General features: G+C 43.3%; 2 protein-coding genes across 3 annotated transcripts in view; one reads left to right on the top strand and one right to left on the bottom strand.

Annotated features, from left to right (window-relative positions):
• Positions 1–3,693: 3,693 nt before the first annotated feature.
• traf7 (TNF receptor-associated factor 7) lies at positions 3,694–15,450 on the bottom strand. 2 transcript variants are annotated; one of them, XM_030790200.1, is made up of 21 exons: positions 15,400–15,450; positions 12,808–12,943; positions 12,654–12,705; positions 12,023–12,114; positions 11,334–11,450; positions 11,073–11,165; positions 10,735–10,768; positions 10,340–10,523; positions 10,025–10,159; positions 9,499–9,716; positions 9,203–9,276; positions 9,042–9,090; positions 8,823–8,950; positions 8,555–8,637; positions 8,277–8,316; positions 7,930–8,046; positions 7,070–7,192; positions 6,085–6,204; positions 5,840–5,971; positions 5,600–5,719; positions 3,694–5,434 (listed from the first exon to the last, which is right to left on the bottom strand). In XM_030790200.1, exons 2-21 carry the CDS (start codon positions 12,904–12,906, stop codon positions 5,420–5,422), a joined length of 2,025 nt encoding a protein of 674 aa, XP_030646060.1. In that variant the 5' UTR covers positions 12,907–12,943; positions 15,400–15,450; the 3' UTR covers positions 3,694–5,419. The 2 variants fall into 2 exon arrangements, with proteins under 2 accessions (XP_030646060.1, XP_030646061.1); XM_030790201.1 differs by having other exon boundaries at positions 12,023–12,111.
• A 6,626-nt stretch (positions 15,451–22,076) lies between these two features.
• The window catches only part of gng13b (guanine nucleotide binding protein (G protein), gamma 13b), a 2,671-nt gene continuing 855 nt past the window's right edge, over positions 22,077–23,892 (top strand). The window contains exon 1 of the mRNA XM_030790968.1: positions 22,077–22,174. Within this exon, the coding sequence (XP_030646828.1) occupies positions 22,077–22,174 (98 nt within the window). The remainder of the gene's footprint in view (positions 22,175–23,892) is intronic.

The raw sequence follows: 23,892 nt of genomic DNA, 5'->3' as shown, positions 1-23,892 counted from the left end.
AACTCTGAGGATTTTCCGAGTAGTTTCAGAAACTATTTTGCTCATAATCCTCAGTAAATACTCGTTTCATTCATTTTAGTAGCCCCCCGGTGCATCGTATTAGCTGTGCAGTGATTGGCAGCACTTGCTCTAGCTGTCCCGATTGCTTTTCTTACGTCACACATTCCTAGTAATTGTCTGTCATTATCCAGACTAATTGCCAGCGCGCACTCTAACGCTCGCTATATCCACTAACAGTTTCTGATGTTGCCATGACAATCGCTGAGTTTATTACCATAATTGCCGCCACATCCAAAAGATGTTCCGAAACTGGATGTGTGATTAAAACAAGGACGCAAAGCTCTTGGGACAGAGACAAACCGTTCAAAAAACGAGGGGAAAAAAAGGTCTTACGCCGGAAATTAAACAAGGCTCTACGACTCCTGATGTTAAAAGAAAATATCTGTGGTATTGAAATTGTAAACAAATGATCTGTAGATGTTGATAAAGTATTCGCTGACGTTCAGAATCCATGGGCCCTTGGATTGAAGTGCAGATGTTTTAGATATGAACCTGGATATGTGTGTCAGCTCCAAATGTTATAAAAATGTAAAGTATGTATAATTTGGTTTTCTAAAGAGAGCTTTTTTGGTCAGTTATAACGGTTAAACTTCATGTAGTTTGATGACGTTAAGTTGTATATTATGCAATGTTCTGTTTTTATAATGTATGTGCCTTGTTTTATTCGTGTTGTCAAATCATTCATCTATGTCTAAATAAATAAAATAATAAAAAAAAAAAAAAAAAAAAAGGAGGGGGGGGGGGGAGCTGTCGACCACTCGTGTTAAATTGCATAGGCTAAAAGAGGGAAAAAATCAAACGAGAATGAACACAATATATATATTAGTTATACAGGCATAATATATATATATATATATATATATATATATATATATACACACACACTCACACACAAATTGAAAATCTTAAAACAATATATTTTTAATACGTGGTTGAAATTATGTGTCCTGTTTCAGTCAGCACAGTACAGGAGATTTGATTGATTTGTTAAAATAGTAAAAGCCAATATTCCTGTGACATACAGAATACTTTCTACTGCTGTTGGTATAGAGGAGATACCTACAGTTCTGATTTTATTTTAATTTAACTCCATAACTAATGATTAAGGTGCCCCTGTTTTCTGTGCTCAAAACACCTCTCTTCTGTGAACTGTTTTTTTTTCCCCCAGGAGTCCAAAGTTTCAGCCAAGAAAATGTCATTAAACAGAAGTGTTCTGAGTTGTACTAAATGTTGTGGGGAAAATGAAAAAATGGCACTTGGACATTTTTACAGGAGGAAAGCCCCTAGACCTTCTGTCTGAAACGACCCCTGACACCTCTGCACACTAAACCCAGCGTGTAGAAATACAGCAGACACGACACACAAACATGCCTTGCCTCTCCCTCTAATGTCTGTGCATAGGTTTGGACTCTGACTGTTATGAGTGTTTTTATTTGTATATTTGTTTATTTTTTTTTGGCCTTGCCCACCAAACAGTCTTACATATGAGCCCGTGGGCTGTCCTGGCTCTGGAGATGAACTACAGAGGATTGACACTGAGAAGACAGCAGCTCTAGTGAAGGATCACGTCCACGCTCTCTGTACAGGCTTGGCCTCTTGACTCTCCAACGTTGATGAAATCCTCACAGCTTCATCTTGGTGTACATACCTGAACGTTTGTTTCTGTAAAATTTCATCCTTTTTTTAAGACATGATAATTTTTTTTTTCATGTTCCAACTTTTAAATGTGTTCATTTGGGGGGAAAAAAAAAAAGTAATAGTTTTGTTTTTACCTGCAGCCCCTGACCCCTCCCTAAGGTCAAAAAGATACAGATACAGAGACCAAAAAAAAGAGAAAAATGATTTCAAATATGTCTTGGTCAGAGACATAACTTTTCTTTCTTTTTTTTTTATAAAATCAACAACGACAAAAAAACCTTTATTTTACCCTGTATTCAAAGACATTTTAAAAGCAAAAAGAAGGGTTTTGTCTCTGCACTGCTCTGTTTGCGGGCTGTGTAACGTGTAGTGGTTCAGCCATTGACTTGTAAAGTAACTGCTATGACTCGCATTGGGCACAGTTGTGCGCTTGCAGTGACTGCATCAAAGACCATGTGCTCTGAATAAATGTTCTATACAAATAAACGACATCAGGCCTCCTTCTTTCACACAAGACAGCTCACATGCACTCAAAAAGCACCCGTTGCTATGATACAGGGAGAAAAACAATAATAAATAGCAACACCCAGACTGGATCAAAAATCCAGTTACATTCATGAACACTAATATTACAGGCAAGAATCAACCACCCAGTGACCACAAGACAACCTTGATACTTTTCTGAATCTTACTTTGAAATATCACTTTTTTTTTGTATTACAAATACGACAGATGCTTATACAAATCCTGATAAAAGCAAGCTCAAGGCCAAGTGTGCAAGAGGAGCTGCTAGATTCTAGGCCTAAAATGTAGTTCTTCCGTGGCTCACCAGGGGGCAGCACAGCTTTTTATTGCAGCGGAAATGTTGCGTTTCTTTCACCATTACCCCACACCCTGCTCCCCTGGAATGACAGAGTTTGCATTCGCTGCAAAAAAGAGGTTCAGGAAAACTCTTCTGAAACATATACTGAAGCTTTAATGGCAAAATCAGGCTTACACGATTTGCACTAAATTACATAATTCGACGGTGGTAAGGTTTCGACCACACCCTTTTTTCAGAGAAAAGTGTCAAACTCAGTCAGTGCAAAAGTAGGATTCATAAAATGTCATGTTCATTCATAAACCGGGATCATTTTCATTCAGAAGACATTATTATCATAGTCATTGTTAACTCTGCTTCATGATTAGCGATGTGAATGATCATTATCTCCTCTTTAGTCAGCGGGTTGCTGAACCGTGAATGAATTCTTAGGTTGTCCTGGAGGGACGCTTACAAGTCCCTGCCAAAATGAAGGAAACACCTGAGTAAGTGAAGGTTATTGAAGCAGATCGAAACCAGGCACAGCCGCATGGGCGTGGTCCCTGAGTTCATTAAGCAATTAACCGCCCCGTCATGCTTCGGGTCGTGTATAAAAACAGCTGGGCGGGGCCACTCACCCATTATTTTGGCTGCCATGGCGACAGGCAGAGATCTCAGACACTGAGAGAGCGAGTTGATCTTTAGGGCACTGTTAGGCAGGATCCTCGTTGATGAAAATGGCTCAGATTGAAGTTTGATGAGAAATATCGACTATTGTGAGGTTCTTCTGGAGGACTTAGTAAAAGACATGACGGCCCAGGGTCAGCTGTGGTGGAAACCATAGTCTCTCCCCTACGCTGGAGCTGCACATGCTGCTCAGTTAATGCAAGAAGACCAAACGGATAAACTCTCTGTGAATCAAGGAGCTGCTGTCAGTTACTACTCTTAAGACATGAGCAAGCAATTTCACTAAGAACAGCCAGTCAAAACCTTTAGACGGAGTGTAGATTATGATTGGGTTTGAGTGCGTAAACCCATTATTATGCCTGAAAATACATGTGTATGAGTCACACAGAGAGAGACTATGCAGTGAAAAGCCATCCCCTTCACCGCGGCGTCAACAGGTGGATGAGTCCACATCCGGGACATCAAAAAAGAGATTACAGACCTGAATGCCCCCCCCCCCCCTCCCCCTCCTCTGTCTGAGAGGCATTCTGACATCTGTGTTACGGTGTTTATTTGCGTGTGTGTCTGCTGGCACAGCTCTCAATCTGAGTGAACACTTAAAGTGGATTCTAGAGTGGTAGCTGAGATGTTTTCCACCACAAGCAAGAGAAGAACCAATGACAGAACTTCTCATGGAAGACTGGCACCCCATTCCTCCAATAGAGTTCAAACACTGAAGCTCCTGCAATGCCTTCTAGTGGCCCAGCGCCCAACCAAGACACTTTACTATTGGTGTTTCCATCATTTTGGCAGGCACCTGCATCAGCCCCTTTTACATCAGTTACTCCATATGTTGCCCGACCCTTTGGTTTCATCAACGTTTCGGCAGGCGTCTGAAGCCTGTTGGCAGAACCTGACTTCACACACCGCTGGCCCTTTAGGATCCATACTACATGGGTCCTTTACCAGGGCTTTCTGTTTACTGCAGTTTACTCGTTCCCTGCTCAGAGAGTCAGTCCTTCTCTGACTGCAATCACAACTAACATTCATCCATCAGATTCATTGGCCACCAGTTCACAGAGCTAAACCACACTAGACGAAACGTCTGGAAAATCCCTGACCGGGGTACCTTGTGGCTTAGATATCTTTTCTTTTTTTTTTAGAGAGAGAGAGAGAGAGAGAGAGAGAAGCGTTTGGGAAAAACCCTGACCAGAGCATGTTCGGCTTAGATGTCTTTTTTAAAGAGAGAGAATGTGCTGAGTGAGAGGATCCGGTGAGTCAGCGTGTATGGAAATGCCGCGTTACCTGCCTCACAGATGACCATGGAGAAGATGATTACATGTTACAGGTTATTTAAAAAAAGACAATGCTTTTAAGTGGAGCAGGACTGACGTACAAAACGCCCCAAAAGACACTGCTAGTGTACAACTGCTCCGTTGGCACTCAAAACATCAAACTTCAAAAGACCTGGGTCCTATCACACATTAGTCTTCTGTGACAAACTGTTTTTTCGACGTGGCCTCAGCGTGTCCCTCGGTGTCAGACGTGTCCAGGGAAAAGAGAGACGGCTTGTTCCGGGAGTCAACATATAAAATGTGTTTTCATAGTACAGTCAGACCAAAGTCAACCCGGCGTCTTGGCAACAGCACATGTCCCAGAGCGACGGCTGAGGGGGAGGATCTGGCACTCAAGAGGACAAAAGAAAAAACACCCATCATGCTCTGCTTTCCTTCCCTGCAGTTCCGTATCCGCCCTCTGACACTGCACGCCACAGGACTCAGCCAGCAGCTCCAAATCCATCATTCCACCGAGCAGTTGCCATATTTACAGACATTAAAACCACCTCTAGCCAAAGCTGGACATGTTCCACTGGCTGGCTGTAGAGGTTTTTGGAGGTCCAGTCTGCACTCAGGAGAGGCTGTGTGTGGAGCGGTGTAAGACAGACTGTCTGGACCCTTTAGCCACACCCCCCCCGATCCTCCAACAGCCAGCCGCACAAAGCAGTCTAATCATTCACACGAGGTTTACGACAGGTCCAACAACAGGGAGTGAGGAAACATCCAGATTGCAAAAATACAAGTTCTGTGTCTAGTGCTGAAATCATGATTCAGTCAGTCAGAATACGTGTCTATTCAGAAACCATTTACACTGATCCAATGTCCCATTGCGTAATGGTCCCACTGAGGAAGAGTCAAACACACCCTTTGCCTTTTTCCTGATCAGCCAATCAGGAGAAAAAGCACAACACGGTGCCCTCTAGCAGGTCCACACCTGAGAGAAGAGAAAAGCGTTAATACAGGCCTGGTCAGAGAGAAACATCTCAGCCCACAGCGAAAGCAAACACATCAAATATGTCAGAAACACCAAGCTAACAGTCCAGACATGAATCTTCTTGATACCGCGTTTAATTTTAAACTCTTGTCAGAATGCATTCACCTTAACGGTGCTGTCCACGGCTCCAGAGAAAAGCCGCCCTCTGGACACAGCCAAGGCCGTCACACTGCCCTGGTGCCTAAGGAGGGTCTGAGTGCAGATCATGTTGTCCATACTCCATACCTGCACAGGTGTTTACAAAAAATAAAATAAAATGATCAGTCATTAACACTGTTGAAGGAGAGGAGTCCATAGCACATGCCACTATGGGAACCGCGGCTCAGTAAAACATCCTGTCCCTACCCTTAGCGAGCGGTCGTAAGAGGCACTGAACACTTTGGTTTGGTCCGGCGTGGAGATGACAGCCAGAGCATATACGGTACCAACGTGACCCGTCAACGTCCGAACCTGCTCCTTGGACTCAATATCCCAGACCTGGCCGGAGACAGACAGACAGTCAGACAGAGGTCGTGGCAGAGAGACATTTGAGTCCAGAGCCTGTTCTGTTACGACTGAGGAGTGTTTGGGTGTGTTTGTTGATCTCTTACGTGAATGAGGTTCTCGTAGGTACCACACACTATGTGGTGGTTAGTGACAGCAATGGAGTACACACTGCCTCCGGAGGTCTGGAGGACATGAACACATTCCAGAGAACGGATGTCCCAGATCTAAAAAAAATTTAAACGGGTAAATAAATAAATAAATAAATAAGTAAAGCCAAAGAGAATGACAATTACACGAGGCTGAGTGTTTTCTTCATGCTTAGCATTAATCACAAATGCAGCAGCTGTCTTCTCTTATCAGACACTCTGCCTTTTAGTCATCAGAAGCCATTTTCACATCACTAATTTGGTCAGAGCTGCAGCAACTGTGAGACTGAACCAGTGAGCAGAGATGCTAAGATAACGGTTCTGTGGTAACGGCCTCTTTTCAGTCATGGAGAACCTAAAGCCAGACACAGTTCTAAGTCATCGGCTATCCCCATAGCAACCGTGGACTGTTCATCAGCTCCCCCAATCAGAGAACTGTGCTTCAGTTCCTCCCGTGAAAGACACAGTGGTATGTGGAGGAGTGGAGAGCACAGACAACTCCAACAGGAAGAGAAATGGTACGACTGACCTCACTCTCATCCTTTGACATGCTTGCTGTCTCCCTGTTTCTCTCTCTCTCTCTCTGACTGCTGTCTGGAGATTAAAGCACCTCAGATATTTGTGAAGCACTGAGTTTGGCTGCAGCCCAGAGTCCCTGGGGCCTTAATTAGAAGACTTCAGATGACAAGGGAGCTGCTTTATCTGTTTCAGGAAAAACAACTCTGTCTTTTTGTTGGGGGGGGGGGGCTCTGTAAACTTTCCACAGATGTGAGTGTGTTTCTCCACTGGGAGGAGGCGATCTGGAAACTCTACTTTATCCAAAAACAGTGAGGGTAGAATTTGCTCTCTGCGCAGGGTGAAGTGTGTACCTCTGAAATATCAAGCGTGTTCTCTAGAGAGAACGTGAAGGAACGTGAGAGAGGCAGCGAATGCATGCTCTAACCTTAATGGTCTGGTAGGACCCGCTGTACAGGTGGTTCTGAGAGGCAACAAGGGCCCGAACCCAGTGGTTCAGCCCAGTCAGCTCCTTCTTTAGCTTCAGCTCTGTACCTACAATATCCCACACCTACAGAACACACACAAAAGAGTGAGTCAATGAGACAGAGAAAACAACTGTTCAAAAGTTCAAAAGAAGTCGAAGGTTTACTGAAGACTTTAGAAATTGGGGGAGGTTGAGCAATAAGGGGAAAGTCCCGAAGAGATGAGATCACTCCGCTGTGTAAACACTCCCCCCTCATCACCATGGCGATAAGAGAACAGTCTGTACTCCTTAAAAGAGTTATGTGCAATGTGGACTCATCTTTACCTCTCCTACATCAACCCCATCGCTACATCAGTATAACAAACATGATCTAAAAACTATCTGTAATTATCTATAAACAGTCACCTCCTTGAATTTCACAATCAAAAGTCAACCTAAAGTTTCCTTTATCATGACATATGGAGCAGCAGTCTTAACTTAAATATGATCAACACCAGAATCGATGCCGTTCCCCACACCTGTGAAACACCAGAGTATCCCCACTACACTGCCATACACTGTGACCCTGGCTGTCTGGCCTCTCTCTACTGTAACGTCGAGTGCGTGTGAAGGTTCAGCTGTGTAAGAACACAGAGCAGACAACATTCACGCTCACGTCAGTAAACAGAGCAGAAGAAAGGCCAGCATTACACGGGTGATTTAAGCCTGTCTGAACCGAGAGACACAGACAACTGATACACAGAGAGATACTTCAACACAGACAACTGTGTTGAAGTAAGCCAGCCAAGACACAGAGAGACAGAGAGGCAAGGTTCACTGACCTTGATGGCTTTCAGAGAGCCACTGAAGAGCATGTTGTGAGACGAAACAAGCGTGCACACGGGGTTGTCATGGGCACGGATGGTGTTGACCTTCTGTAACGTCTGGATATCCCAAACCTGAGGAAGAGACAGAATGGGACGCACGCACACACACACACACGCAGACAGAGACACACACACACACGCACGCACGCACGCACACGCACACAGATGGACACACGCACATGTGTACACACACAGTGATGGGGACGTCTGGATATGTAACTCTGCTAGTGAACAACAGATTCTCTGTAGACTAGACTGCTAAAGTTCTTTGTTTTTTTTTTTAACACTTCAACCACACTTACAATGATGGTGCAGTCAGCTGAACCACTGTACAACTTGTTCCTATAGAGACACAGAGAGAGACACAGAGAGAGGAGAGAGAGAGAGAGAGAGAGAGTGAGAGTGAGAGTGAGAGAGAGACAGCGAGTGCAAGAGAATGAGAGAGAGAAAGAGAGAAAGAGAGAGAAAGAGAGAGAGAGAGAGAGAGAGAGAGAGAGAGAGAGAGAGAGAGAGAGATCCACTAAGCACGATTCACACCATGACCAATTACTGTGAGAAAGCTGTGCATGGGAATGCCTACCCCTGAATACACAATGCCAACACAATCCCGTCATGGCCCTCCAGCGTCTTCTGACACTTATACGTGGTGCAGGTGTCCCAGACCTGGAGAAAACGAGCCCGAGGAATCAGACAAATCGTTTCTAATAAAGCAAACACCGTTTACAACACATATCAGACTGGATCAAAACAGAGAGAGAGGGGGGGGTGAGACAAAGAGAGAGAGGGAGGAGAGAGAAAGAGAGAGAGAGAGAGGATGTGGCCAGCTGTAGACACCAAAGCTGCAGTACTTTGATGGTTTTGTCGGAGGAGCCGCTGAAAAGCAGGTCACCGGTGGAGTAGACGCACAGACACCAGACTGGACCCTGGTGCCCGACGAAGGTGCCTTTGCATTTGAAGATCTGCTGAGGGTCATAGGCTGGAAGACAGAGAGGGAGAATGCGGTAAACGGAGCGCGGTAAACACCAGTGTGCTTTAGGGCAGGAACAGAGACTGGCAGGGATACTCACAGCCCAGAATGCCCATGTTCAGCCTGGCATTGATATGGGACAGCTCATCCTGCAGAACAACCAAGCACAAAACAGGGTGTTAGACAGGAGAGCCAAACGGGAACAGGACACGCAGGGAATTTCCACTGACCGTGAAAAGGAAGAGGGGCGTCTGCACTTACGTTTAGCATGGAGGCGTCTCTGCGGAACTCCATCAGGTCTTCACCCAGTTTACTCTGGTTTTCATCCAGTACATCTGTGACCACATAACCAACAAAAAAAAAAAACACAAACCCTTCAACATCTTATATCCAATATATAATGTTATATATCATATCCACCACAGTACCTGGTCCTGTCATATTACATATCCCTTATGTTGACATATCCCTTATGAAGAAATGCTATTATCCCACTGACTAAAATAAATACAAAATGTTCGGCTGTGAGAGGATGGTGGAAAGTTGGAAGCTCTGACCAAATCTGAGTTCCAGGCTCTTCTCCAGTTGCTCCAGTTTCTCGGACAGTTTTCCCAGCATGGAGCGCAGGAAGGAAATGTCCTGGTCCTTCTGTGCCAGGGTGACCTGCATCTCATGGAACCGGTCGTCCGTCTGCTGCAGGAACTCCTTCAGTCCCTCAAACTTACACACCTCCAAATGAGTTTCATACGTGTCCTGGTTTCCAATAAAGGTACACCTGTCAGACAGGGGAGAGAGAGAGAGAGAGAAAAAGAGAGAGAGAGAGAGGGGGGGGGAGTGAAAAAGAAAGAGAGAAAGAGAAAGAGAGAGAGAGAGAGAGAGAGAGAGGGAGAGAGACAGAGAGTGCACCAGTCTGTTTTTCTTCCTCAGACAAGCATAGCTTGATTTTAAGCCTACTGACATTTTGTTAGTACGTCTTACTGAAGCATGAAACACTGTTTTGTCTAAGCTCTCCCCCTTTTCCACATTATTGTTTAACAACACATACAACACAGCGTTTGCTTACGAATGCGTGAGGAGACGTACCCATATTTGGAGTGAGGGCATTTGATGTGTTCACACTCTTTCAGGTGTGCCTCAAGGTTCATGGTCAGGAGCGGAGGGCAGCTGGGGTTGTTAGGGCAACGCACCGGCCGATAGTCACAGCTGGCCTCGTGATCTCTGCCGACCACCAGAAAACAACACGGAAAGAGACACCGCGCCACGTGGAGCAGTTACTTTCACAGAGAGGCGAATGATCGCATACAGTAGGAGAAACGAGAGCGGCGCTCGGTGAAAGCAGCCCGCATTACGCAACATCCCAGGCACAATGATGGAGCAAAAAAAAAATCCCGCACTCACTTCCTGGTGCTGAGTTTAATGGTGAAAGGGCAGCCCAGCGGGTCGACCTCGAAGGCGCCGGGCTTGCCAGACGCGGCAGGTTGACAGCCGTACTTGCAGTGGATGAAAAGCTCTCCGATCTGCTCTGCCACGGCGATGTTATTCACCACCACCGTCAGTTTGGAGTTGTCCACGGGACATTTTTCTGAACGGAAAACACAAGCGCAAAGCTCATGGTACAAAGTTCTCCTCGCAAACTGACGCAAACGAATTAAAAAAAAAAAACTTCCCACAGGAAACAGAAAGTAACCAACACATCCTCTTTGTAAAACATGAAGAGAAACACACACACACACACATGCTTAGTTCTAAACAATAGCAGAAGTTCTGAATAAAGCTTGTTTTTTCAGTCCTACCTGAGGTTAAGGCACAACGTCTGCAGAATGTGTGCTAAGAGAGAGAGGGAAAAGAAAGAGAGAGAGAGAGAGAGAGAGAGAGAGAGAGAGAGAAAGAGAGATAAGCCATGGCTGACATTCTTTGCCTTTTAGTCAGCTGTTGTAAACTCTGATTCCCATTTTGGGCATGTGTTTGTTCTGCACTTTTCCCTCCGATCCTGACACAAGCCGTAGGAAGTGGGTCAGGCCGGCACTCTGTGCCTCAGTGCAACCTGACAGGAAATCAATGCTCTGGCCAGCGGCCAAAAACAAGACGCCTCTCCCCAACCGTGCGGGGATGAGAGGGGCGTCTGACTCACCCCACACGTGGTGATGACAGGGTCTTTGAACACGCTGCAGCACAGCTGACAACACAGCTTCACTGACGGCTGCTCTGCAAACACCTGGGGCTCCTGGAAGCGAGAGAGAGAGAGAGAGAAAAAAAAACGTCGAGTCAGACATCCCGCCTTCCCAGTGGGCACTGCTCACGGTACCTTGGCCCTGCTGGAGCCAGTTTAACGGGCAGTTTGTGCTGACAAAGGGATGGCAGTGTGCCAAGCTGGCGGCCTGGCACGACTCACCGTGTCTTCCTCCTCTTCGTGCAGGGAAAACGTGGAGCGCAGCGAGATGTTGGACTCGGAGTGCAGGGAACGAACGGAGATGGCCGAGTCGGAGCGCCGCGGGGTGCTGATGGGAGGCTAGACAGGAAGTAAACGGGAGAGCTGTTAACATGAGTAAACAAACAAACAAACAAACAAAAAAACCCCACATTATTAAGGCTATCAGAGACACGGGTCTTTTGCTGTGTTGCTCAGTGTGCATTCACATAATCAGAAGAGCAGAGAGTTTAAGCATGATCACATGGCAAAGCGGGTAGTATCAGAATAACATCAGTATAAACACAAACTGGGTGACTCATTCTCAAGCCCCGAGTGTAGCTGTTTTTGATTTTTAAAAAGTAAATAAACTGATTACTTTAGCACAAAGGTCAACATTCAGTCATACTGCACACAGCTGGAGAACACAGGACACTTACCCACACATACACAGCCCTTAGCTCTGATCAAACAGAACTACACAAGCAGAACAACAAAGCAATTCATCAGCAGCACCGAGCTCTGAGCGTTAGCTGAGAGACGGCAGGAAAACAGACAGGCTAGGCTAATACTCCCAGCTATACAACAGGGTCACTTTTTATTCTGCACACAGCGTAAAGGGGGACAGAACCAGCCTGGGTACGAGGTGCACACAGAGACGGGGTCATAATTACCATGCCATCATCCTCTTCACGGGGGGAGTATGTCAGGGTGCTGGAGGAGGAGGGGGTCCGTCGATGCTGTTTGTAATTACTGGGAGGGTCTGCTGAAATTGCAGACCACTCTGAATTAGAGGACAGATTAGACTAAAAATACAGCCAACTGACCTACAGTCTTCTGTTTACACAGAGCTGAATGAGGATCGTTCTGAGAGCTGCTAAGTGGCTCCTCACTTACATAAAGCTCTTAAATGAAGAAAATCATTTTCAACTGGAACTGGACAAAAAAAAAAAACCATGAGACCGACAGAGTGTTCCAATATTGTCACCAACACAAAGTCTGTGCTATTAGTAAATGAACTAGTATCAAATAATTAGCGCCCTGAATTAAAATGGCTAAAACTAAATCTGGTACTGTGATATAATTTGGATGGAACTGAACTCTACTAACATGTATGGATTGCTTGGCTTATAAAACACAATAGATTTGATTTTTAATTTCTGCCCATAGTAACACACTGTTAATGATTTTTTTTCTACAGGGCTAAGAAATAAGTGGAAACCTAACTAGCTAGTACTGAAAGAAAGAAAGAAAAAAAAAAATCAATGGTTCAGCACTATCTTCGGAACAAGCATTCAGACTCACCTAAAGGTGCTACTGCAGGAAACGTAGGACCAAAAGTAGTCTCCATCCTGGACTGTGTTTAAAACAAAAGGCAAACGTACAGAGGCCGTGTTGTTACACTTTCAGAAATCAGACACTCACGTTTTTTAGCAAAGCGCGCACGATAAATTCTCACCCCGTTGGGAATGTCGGACGCGGATACGTTGACGGTGGCGGCGGCTGCTGCAGCACCACCGGAAAAACGATTGTAGCGTGTTGGTTTACTGGAGCTCATAATCCAACACGGCTTTGTAAATCAGTGTCTGGGCAGCCTGTGGAAAAACAGATCTACAATCATCCACGTGATTATGGAGACCCTGCCCAGGTACTTATCTAGACCTACTGATCTAATATGCTCTGGTTCGGTCTGATCTGGAATCTGCTGATGTAACTGCTCAGGACAAACATATAAGCAAACGTTACATCAAAATGAACCACAATGACACCATCTGAGTTTATCTGCAAAGCAGGGAATCGGACAGTGTATTATCCTAGTTAGTGACAGTGAGTAAATCAACCGGAAATTTCAAAAACCAGAACATTGAAAAGATGTTATATGTATAACAGGGCATGTGCATGCGTGTGTGTATGTATATATATATATATATATATATATATGTGTGTGTGTGTGTGTGTGTGTGTGTGTGTATGTATGTATATGTATATGTGTGTGTGTGTATGTGTATGTGTATATATGTGTGTGTGTATCTATCTATGTATGTATATATATATATATATATATATATGTGTGTGTGTGTGTGTGTGTAAATAGAGAGAGAGAGAGAGAGAGACACACACACACACACACATATATACACACACACACATATATACATATACATACATATACACAAACACACACACACACACACACACACAAACACATACACACACATACATATACACATATATGCACACATGTGTGTTGAAAAATGTATGAGGAATAGACATGTTTGAACTGAAATCTCTCACACACCCTCACACACGCACACTTGGCAAGATTGCTCATTACCAGAAGCCACTTTTGTACTGAAAACATATGAACCTTGGCAGTAACGTCCTGCACATATGTAAAGCATTAAATAATACACAGAGTGAGACAAGAGTGCCCACAGATAATCTAATCAGTGCACCAAAGAAACCTAGCATGAACTAAGAAAACATTACCGACTTTAACATATAACACAAATCTAAAACCATCAGTTACGTAAAAAAAAAAAACCCCAACACGAAACCCTAGAGACTAAATCATTGAAACATTCTCAGTTACTACTATTTAAAATCCAAACAAGATCCCTAAACTGCATAAAAACTCTCAGATTCACAATTTAGCCTAATACAAATGCTGGCAACACATTTCATACACAAAATCCCACTCTGGTTCCGCGGAATGAACACTTGAAACACAAACAGGGGTCATGAGAGAGACAAACTCATCCCCGCGTATCGCTGGGCCTTTCACAAAGTTAAGCTAAATTCCCCTAACGCAGTGGATGATGTACACAGAAAGGCATGCAAGGTTGTGTGGCCTGAGGTCATGTGCTAAAATACAGCCGGAACTTTGACCAATGAAAACGCGAGGATTTGTAATCTCCTCCTATTTTCCGTTCTCTCATTCCTTTTCGCAAGCTACGTCAGTACACTTCCGATAATGATGTTTAGAGGCCCAAAATGGGTCTGCTGGGACAGCAGACTTTACAGTAACTGCTATAGCATTGAACTATGTAATTTTCTCAGACCACATGACACGACTGATTAAAAAACTGTGTAATATGCTGGAATACTGGCGTTATTTGGACAGCTGGCGATGGTACATGCATACATGGGGAACAGTTTGTGAATAGAATTATTTAAATGTTACGCAATATCTGAAAAAGAACATTATCACAGCGAAAACAATATTCTATACAGCTGGCAAACTGGTTATGTTTCACTAAACTGTTTAGTTACAAACCTTGGTCTGGCTTGACTGGCAATCAAATCTCTTATCCCGAATAGTGGAAAACTAGTGGAAAACTCAGTTAAGAGTTGACGAGACGAGGTGAAACCAAGCAAAACCACAACAAAGAGGAAAAAAGAAACCGCAGCACATTAAAACCCGCTTTGCGTCATTTTGGAAAAATCACTCTTAGTCAAACAGTCCGGTCATTGCTAACGCCACGAGCGTACCGATAACAAGGTGAAAATTGTTAGCGATAGCTAACTATGCTTGAACATGACGCTCGGAAGAACTCCCATGTTTTATTCCTTTTTTTCTTGCCTTGCAATTAACAAGAATATTTCAAACGCAGTATTCATCCAGCTGACAGCAGTGAGCGAACACACAAATCATAGCGGTTAGAAAAATAACAAGGATTTTCCAACAATATTAGTATTAGCAACCACGTCCACATCACGACTATTGTCCAACAATGTCTTCAGCTGTCTAAAATTCTCTGTTGTTCTTTGTTTGGAAATGCTGCTTGTTCGATTACTTGTTCTATTTCAATTCAGCATCGCTAAAACGGCGGCTACTTTGCCCATAACGTTGGCAGGAGAACAGTTAGGTTCGAAGCAGTTAGCCATCTCGCAATGTGTGTTTAGCACACATTCACCCGTCTGGTGTCGCTTCACCAAGTTACCGCGTTCCATAAACGTACAACAATTCAAGTAACATAAAAACGAAAATAATCAGATTACTGTGAAATTAAAAGTATTCCAAGAACAAACTGATAACTGCCAATCTTACCATTGATGCTATTCCAAAGTCTGCAGATAAAATTCTCATCTTCCTTTCTCTCTCACACACACATACACACACACCCACCCTCAAACATCAAACCGTGATAAATGGATCATGGGAATTGTAGTGTATTGTGTTGAGAAAGTCACTTTTTCAGGACCATGCGAGGAATCGGAGGACTACATAGCCCCATGATTCATTTCGATTGAGTCTTATTGCACAATCACGATTGGTTCCTTTAACATCGTTCCACCCTAAATACCAACCTGACCTATTGGCTGTTTTACAAGTCAATTTTCAGAACTTGTCACTTCACCATACGAAGAAAACGCCATACAGCGTGATTTATGAAAACGTGTGCGGAAGATCTGGAATTATTGTTTGAAAGCAAATTACGGGAAAGCAGTCTTGTCGCTTGATTGTTTAGAGTTAAACTCTTTGACTCACCCAGAATTATTTAGCAGATTCTGCCCACTAAATAATTCTTATGTAATAAGTGCACGCATGAATTTATAGTTATTCATCTAACGGCCATTTCGAAAAACGATTTTCTGTTGTCAGCCACTATCTAAGCAGAAGGGGGTGCTGTTTGCTCAAGTTACTTTCAGCGGATCGTTGTAACCAAACTCACAGACAGAGGTTAACGTGCCGTGCCAGTTTGCCAATCTACGCCGACTATGAATGTATGGTTGGCCCCAGGCATTACTACAAGGGTTTGAGTGTTCACAGCTGTTTCCATCTTAAGTCCACGCCTGCAATTCGATATACTGATTAACAGTAAAATGAAATAAATATATCGAATAAAAATGAAATATAGTATTTTGAATGCAGTTGCTGCTGTTTTCCATCTGTTGAATTCTTGGATACGGTTGCCATAGTCTATAGCATTGGAAAAGAACATTGTAGGCATTTGGTTAGCATCCCCAGTGCTGTGCATTTGTTATGTGTTTGACACAATACATATTTCATATATCTGCTTTTACTGTTTCTCTTTCATCTTCATATTAAACAGTATCAACTGGAGACTGTAAGGTTCACACACACACACACACACACACACACACACACACACACACACACACACACAGGAGGAGAAGTCTGGGATCAGTTTGTGAAAATACATACATATATACATTTATCATTGCAGATAAGGTTTGGAATTCTTCCAAAACGAAGATCAGAAAAAGGCGTTTTCTTCTTCTTCTTCTTCTTCTCCTCCTTGTTACATTGATGTTGTTGTTGTCATCATTGTTGTTGTGCATGTATTATTGTGTGTGATGTAGTTAAATTACACTGTCCTTCTCTGTATGTTTTCAATGTGTTAGATGACTTAATACTGTAGGACTCATCTTTACAGTATGTACATGAGTTTGGAGTTTCATGAAGGGCCTCCAGCTGACTGAATTCTGCTATGGTCCCGGCATTGCTGCATCACAGGGAGTGGAGGATGAATGATTTCACGTGCATTCCCCCACAATGGAGCCACTCCATTAGCTGCTCTTAGAGCCGGGGCTGGACCACTTAAGGCCAACTTGAGTGCTTCAGAGCAATGAATATAAAATGCCTCAGTGCAACCGCAGAAATGGGCCCATTGAGCTTCACCTTCCATTAGAGGTGCCAAGGGCCCTCTGAACTCGCCCTTTGTAAAAAACATCTGGAGCAGCAAAGCCCATCCTCTAACGGACACTTATCAGGTGAAAGAGAATGGTATGTTTCTTTATCTACAGCTCATAGCCCCAGGCCCTTTAGGAGGGTCTCCACGCTAATGTCACCAAATCTCTTTGATGAAGAACCCAGGGCTCCATTAACCGTTACCCTTCCTGTCACTGAGGAGACTGCGTGAGCCTACACTGAAAGGCCAGTGAAGCCGTCTACACTGCAGCTTGACCCATGGCAGTTCTGCCAGGAATCTCCACCCATTTCTGTCCATTAAGCTGTCCTTTGGAGTAGTACATGCAATTTCAAACCACTGTGTATCACATCAAATGCATGATAGAAATGAACAGGAAACACTCTAGAATTAGATGATAGAAGTCTAAGTGTGATACCCTAAAAGGATTTGATGTCGGCGTTTTGAACACAACTTTTTACACAAATGCAAGGAAGAAAGAGATGTAATGATAAGCCATCTCAAAATGAAGAACTGCACATATGCATGTATTTCTAACCCTGAAGTTAAAGAGTTAATTCTATTTAAATGGATATTTTTGGGAAAAGAAAAAAAACAATAGACTGCCCATTGCCCCAGTCTTTGATTGGTCACTGTAAATCTTGACAATGTTTTTGAAAATCCTGTTGGCTTGGTTAGTTTCCGAAATACCACGATAGCATTGTTCCAGGTAGTTCTTAATCATCTAATTTTGGAGAGGTTTTTTCGGTACAAGGTCAGATCAATGTCATTGCATGACTGAGTGAATTTGTTGCGTATTCACTACAGTAGTTCTCTGACAACACTGGTTGAACAACTGTAGTTGCACTGATGAAAAAGAAAAAAAAACCCTGAGATATATGCATAGAAAAAACTTTTTATTTGAGTGATGGAGGTCTTATGTCCCCGCTACCAAAAATTAAATGAAATCTAAATTAATTAAGGCTTAATCTTGACCAGTACCAGATCAAGCGCATGGACGGGCAGTGATGAATTAAGAATTACATAACGACCATGAAAGATGAATTCATGAATTTTTTTAAAAAAAATCTTTATTGGGGCATTTTTCAGCGTGATGTCCCAAACATGTAAAAAGCATCTTGGGATGGTTGTGAAGCTGCTCATGATCTGTCTTTAATGTTCAATAACATTAAACTCTTTTATGGAGATTGGTAATCGGCTCATTCAAGATGTCTAATCTGTGCCGGATTATAGTAGAGCTGAGATGGCCCCATAATATAGAATCTGACTGTTAATCTGATCAAATCTCCACTTCACTGCTAAGTAATACTCGATATACAGCAGGTCGCACTACAATTATGGGGGATTATTTTACGCTATGGGCTCAGGAGTATTTGTTATTAGGCTGTCTGTGTGGGACAGGCAGAAGTGTGGCTTGGCCAGTCGAAAAGACAGTCAGTGTATTCCCATGCAGTGTAACGATATTTTCTTACAAGAGATTAATATAGACAGTACTCTCCACCGAATACTTGATTCTTTTCTATTCCAAAATCAATTTGTTTGTTCACTCATATTTTTTTTTTGTCTCTCAGAATAAAATTTCACAGTCTTTTTCCTGAAAAAAAATCAAGCCCAGTGCTGATGTTAAGAGAGAAGTGGAGTCTGAAGGCATGGGACCCCAGTCTCATCTTCTCTTATCACACCTCTTATTGCCTCCCTGCCAAGGTGTGATGTCACAGATGACTGACATGGGAGCTCTCAGAGAGGTGAGCGCATGACAGCTGTGTCTCATATCAGTTAATGGTCTAACTTTACTTTCCCCTCCCCACGGAGAGCGGGCTGTAAGCCCCCCCTGTCCTATCAGTCTAATGCTGATTTTAAACACGCTGTTAATGTCAGTGCCGAACGCAGGTTACTTCCACAGCACTCCTCTCACAGCTCTGATTCACGCTCACATTACAGCCAAACATAAAATATAAAATCTCAGTGTGATTTTTGATCCATGACGTGTTGGAGTAATAACAGTATGTCACTGTACTTACATTGTGTAATTTGCCGAACACCCAGTTACCTCATAGACTAAAGGGGAACTAACCTCTGTAATGTTAGGTTAACCCCAGCCATGAAAGCAGTCTTTATGCAGTGGCTTGAGCAGTGGTTGTGTTTGGGAACTCTCACACTGACATTTTTTGTAACATCCTATATTCTGTCTTTAATGATAACCTGAGAAGACTGACTTGTAGAAGTACAAAGAAGACAAGACTTTCTTATGTGATATAGTGGAGAGAGCAGATGCTTCATTGACTGAAGGAGCTATCTGGTGTGCTAACCCTTCATCACTCTTGCCGGTGACACCATACTGCATAAAATCAGGGAAATAAAAGAGGGGTAGGACATATATTCTTAGGACATATGTTCTTTGCCCTTTACTCTTCAGACTGGTTCTTTCTGCTCTTAAGGTTTAACATCAATAGGTGTGAAACGTGAGTTTTAAATTTATAGAGTACAGTAAAGGACATTTTGCGTTAGGGAAAAAAAATAATTTCTACCGTCTTACACTCTTAGTAGTTTCAGTCCTGAGCGTTGGAATGCTATTTTACCATATAAGGGCAGAAAATACTAACCCAAGGAACATCGAAGCAAGACTGGAGCCCTTACAGCTTATGTGGTTAACATAAACATTGGTAAGACTGACAAAGAATGAATGCAGAACAAAAAAAAACCCCACTGAGGTGCCTGCTCAAAAACCTCACATTGCACCCCTTTGGTCGCAACCATTAACGCATATTACAGGTTTTAGTTCAGAGCGCATTCGCCCTCTACTTGCCTCAATACGATTGCGCGGCCCGATTCAATCACACACACACACACACACACACACACACTGGAAGAGCAGTGGTTGAGCAGCACTCTTGCTCTGCACTTGGATACAGTCAATGACATTGGCACAACTTTACCGACAGCATCGCTCGCCTCCACTGCAGCTGCTGCCGGAGCGGACTTCTCTCGAAAAGAGATACTGATCTCTAAAATCTGACACTATCTATATCCGAAGTTAACGACAGCGGATGTACATTCTGTTGCCATTGAACTGAACAGGGATTAACAGAGACTGTACATCAGTAACTCCAGCGCATATTTTTTATTTTTGTGCGCACATATACGGAATCAGTACACCCTCCTCCAAAAAAGAGCATCGACGGCGCTTTCCTGCGACAGAGCTACTGCTTATACGGCGACCGGCACACCACAGAGGTAAGCAAGACACAACAAGATATAATTGCAACGTTCCTTATATTTTTCGCTTTTTTTCGCTTTTACCTAAAAGTGGACGAGACATAGCGAAGGAAATTGTGCTTTTATAGCGATACAGACGTCAGGCATCCCTGACAGCTGCCCAGAGGTAACTGTGACTTTTAATTCTCGCTCCCACCATCTTCCTCAAAATGTAACAGTGTCTGCGCTACACCAACTTGGATTTCTCTGTGTGACTCCATCGCTAACCTTAATCGACCCTACTGTAGAGCACGAGCCTATGGTACTTCTGTTTTTACTCGCGATGTTTTATGTTTTATGGGAAATCAACATAGTCTGTATCATGTTTAAATAAATAAAAAAAAAATTTAAAGCCTCTTATACATCACAGTTCAATTCCATCCACTCTATAATTCGTGTAAAGTAGGGAGAATATAAACGAGAACGCCATATTACAGGTGCACTTTACCGTCACACGTCTTGAATAACATGTTATATTCTTGGCTCCTGATGATTCGCACATTCCTTTTTCTGCCAGAAGTCAGTCCATAGCTCCTGGCGACGAGTGGAAGCTAATGTTCATCTGGTCACAGATTTTCTGCGGAGATCGTTTTGTGACGTCTCTTTGATCATTTCCATCTTTAACACCTGTTCAACAAAGGAACCCGCTGTTACGCAAAGTGGTTGTGAAAGTTTTTCAGTGAGAGGCAATTTCCTCAATTAAAGCACTATAAAACTTCAGTTCCGTTTATCATTAACTGTCATGTCATTCATAAAAATGAACTCAAATTAGTGTTATCTGTGGACTGGTTTGATGGAAATATGTTGGATATGTGAAAAATTATTCTGGGGCCAAAAAAGGTGCGAATAAGGGACTGATCTCTCTCTGTGGATGCACGGTGATGACCTAAATCAACAACCGACCTAGATGTGGAACTTGGCACGAGAAGTTTGTTCTGCAGACGAACCCTATAACCTATAACGTTTAACGCAAAATATCATGAAACTGATTCTTTTAAAATGGAGTGAGATTTAGTTAGTTGTTGCTTATATGCCTTCGAGTGAGTGAGGTGGTGTTTGTGCGTGCGTGAGAGAGTGAGCTCCGGGGCGAAATATATTTTGGGAATCCAAAGACTGATGATGGGAGTTGGCAAGAGTCGCCATAGTACCCCCTATCACTGCTAAATGTATTTTATTCGCACAGAAGGAAGTGCCCTCTATTTGTCAGCTAAAAGAACGAGGCTCATCACCTCATATTCGTCCGGTGTCGGTCTGCCATGACTGTCGCGTGTTGGCGACATACATTAACTTTGAGTGTTATTTTCAGTCAACGCTTTTACATCGTTATATAGCACGGGAAACTCTGTATTGTCTAGAGATTTGCACTGTTAAAAGTGTACAGAATTTCCAATCACATCATCGTAATTACAACCCCCCTCCCCCCACCCGCTTTGCCGGTGGAAAATCAGAGTGTAACCGCACAGTTAAGAGAGCAGGAATCAGTAGTGTCTGACTTATGTAGCTGAGGAGTCGTTAAAAGCTTTTTCAGATGAGTGTTAGTGAAAGAGTGGGATCACAGGATTGCATTCAGACAGTAAACCTTAGTGGAAAGATGTGTTCAGACTGTAAGTGAAGGGACACTGTAAATGTGTTTAAACTCCCTTTATATACCACTGTGTTAGTCTAAAGGCCCTTTGTCCTGCACAAGACCAGAAAGCGAATGTTTGTAATGTTTGAGAGATGAATGCTGTAATAGAAGAATAATAACTTGTGTGCTGTTCCAGGTTTACTGTAATTGTCTTCAGCCCAAACCGCAGCCATGGATGAGATGGACCTGCCCCAGATGAAGAAGGAGGTGGAGAGCCTGAAGTACCAGCTGGCCTTCAAGAGGGAGAAGTCCTCCAAAACAGTCACTGAGTAAGAGTCTGTCGGTCCTCCTCCTGCTCCATCACAGCAACCCTACCCCCCACCACCCCCCCAACCCCCTCCCACCACAGATCTGGAATATTTTAAGGTGTACTTCAATTGGCCTAATTTAGGGCCATGTTTGCTTGTTTGGTTGGTTTTCCTGAATAATGTTGTTGACGTTAGTTTTATCTCTGGCACACTAGTAACATTCTGATGTGGTCAACGAGACTGGGCAGAATGCAGCGTGTCCTGTGTATGGAGCAGTGACTGAGCCCCTGAACTCCAGGACATATAGTACAGATTGTCCTCTCGTTCTCTGGGCTTTGTCTGCAGGAAGAGGAGAGCTTTGGCCTCCGTATCACACCAGTCTCTGTCTTATCAACCCCCCAGAGCACTACTCCCAAAATATTCACTGTGGAAATTACTCTGTTACAAATTAGATCGCACAGAACGTGTCGCCGGGTTCCACTGGGGCGTCTCAGAGTTCACCCCCATCACAGCACAGTTCACCGGAGGTCGCCTTCGCCAAAATGACTTTAGTACGGGGTCCCAGAGAGACACTTAATCTAAAAAAAAAAAAAAAAAAAGGTGTTCTTTTTGTCACCTTACACACACACCAGAATCTGTGAGTGTTGAACGTGTTGTAGCAGACTTGTTTGTCAGAAATAAGAAAATGTCCTTAACGCTAACCATAGTTTGACCTCGTACTGAAAATGATTTTGGCCTTGTATTTCACTCACTCTGTTCCAATGCAGACAAAGGTTTTCCTCTGGATGGAAACAAAAATGTCCTTTTTTGATATAACTATCTTAAACATGCATCATAAAACAAACCATCTGCCACTGTCTGTATTTATGTCTGTACTGCGTGTCTCTGATCTGAGCTGGTGAGCAGATTACTTTTATAATTGGCTTTGGGAATTAACTGTTATTTTACAGTTTATTCAAAGGATGCTTAACGTTCATCATGAACTATCATACAAAGGGGAAAAAGCTCTATAAAAAAAACAAAGCAAAACAAAAAACAACAGTACCTTGAAAAAAACCTATGCTAAAACGATTTACAACCAGAGACAGTTCATGTTTAATACCAGGTATATGCAAATATAAAAAAAGGATGTAAGTGGGATTGTAAACAGTTGGGTTCAGATCTTACTGTAGCTTCACTTTTATAAATGCACAGTTCAGATTTCTCTATCCTGCTCTCAAAGATGGACCTTCATGGTCACTTTGTCTCAATTAATCTGAAACTGACGGATATGATGGATGATCATCCTGTGGAGAGCAGTGTGTTCCCTGGGTTTGAATTACTGCCCTAATGTGCCATTTGTCATTCTGCTCTGTAATGACCCCACATGAACTGTCCATCTTCTCCACGTTTCCTCCGTGAGCGGAGAGGTGGAGATCTTACACGTTTTCTCACACAGTGAGTGTATGATGTGGATTTGGGCGGGGCACATTCTGTGACAGAGGGATGTGTAAGTGTGCCGGCGAACGGAACGCAGAGTGTCAGAACATCACTGCTAAAAAGAAAACTGACACTCACTCGTAACAGTCTGCCTAGAAACAAGTTTATTTGGAAATGAGTGCTTCAGTATCTTCTGAGTTTGGAGTCTTTCGGAGTCTCTAATGCGTCTCCTGGTTTGAAACCACATCTGAATCCACTGAATAATGCATCTGTGTTAGTCTTTTATAATCAGACTACAGCAGTGTATGCTTTCTCAGTTA

This window comes from Chanos chanos, chromosome 13 (genome assembly GCF_902362185.1).
Source record: "Chanos chanos chromosome 13, fChaCha1.1, whole genome shotgun sequence".
Classification (NCBI taxonomy): domain Eukaryota; kingdom Metazoa; phylum Chordata; class Actinopteri; order Gonorynchiformes; family Chanidae; genus Chanos; species Chanos chanos.
The sequence above is the reverse complement of the archived record's forward strand: the minus strand, read 5'-3'. Positions and strand labels throughout refer to the sequence as shown.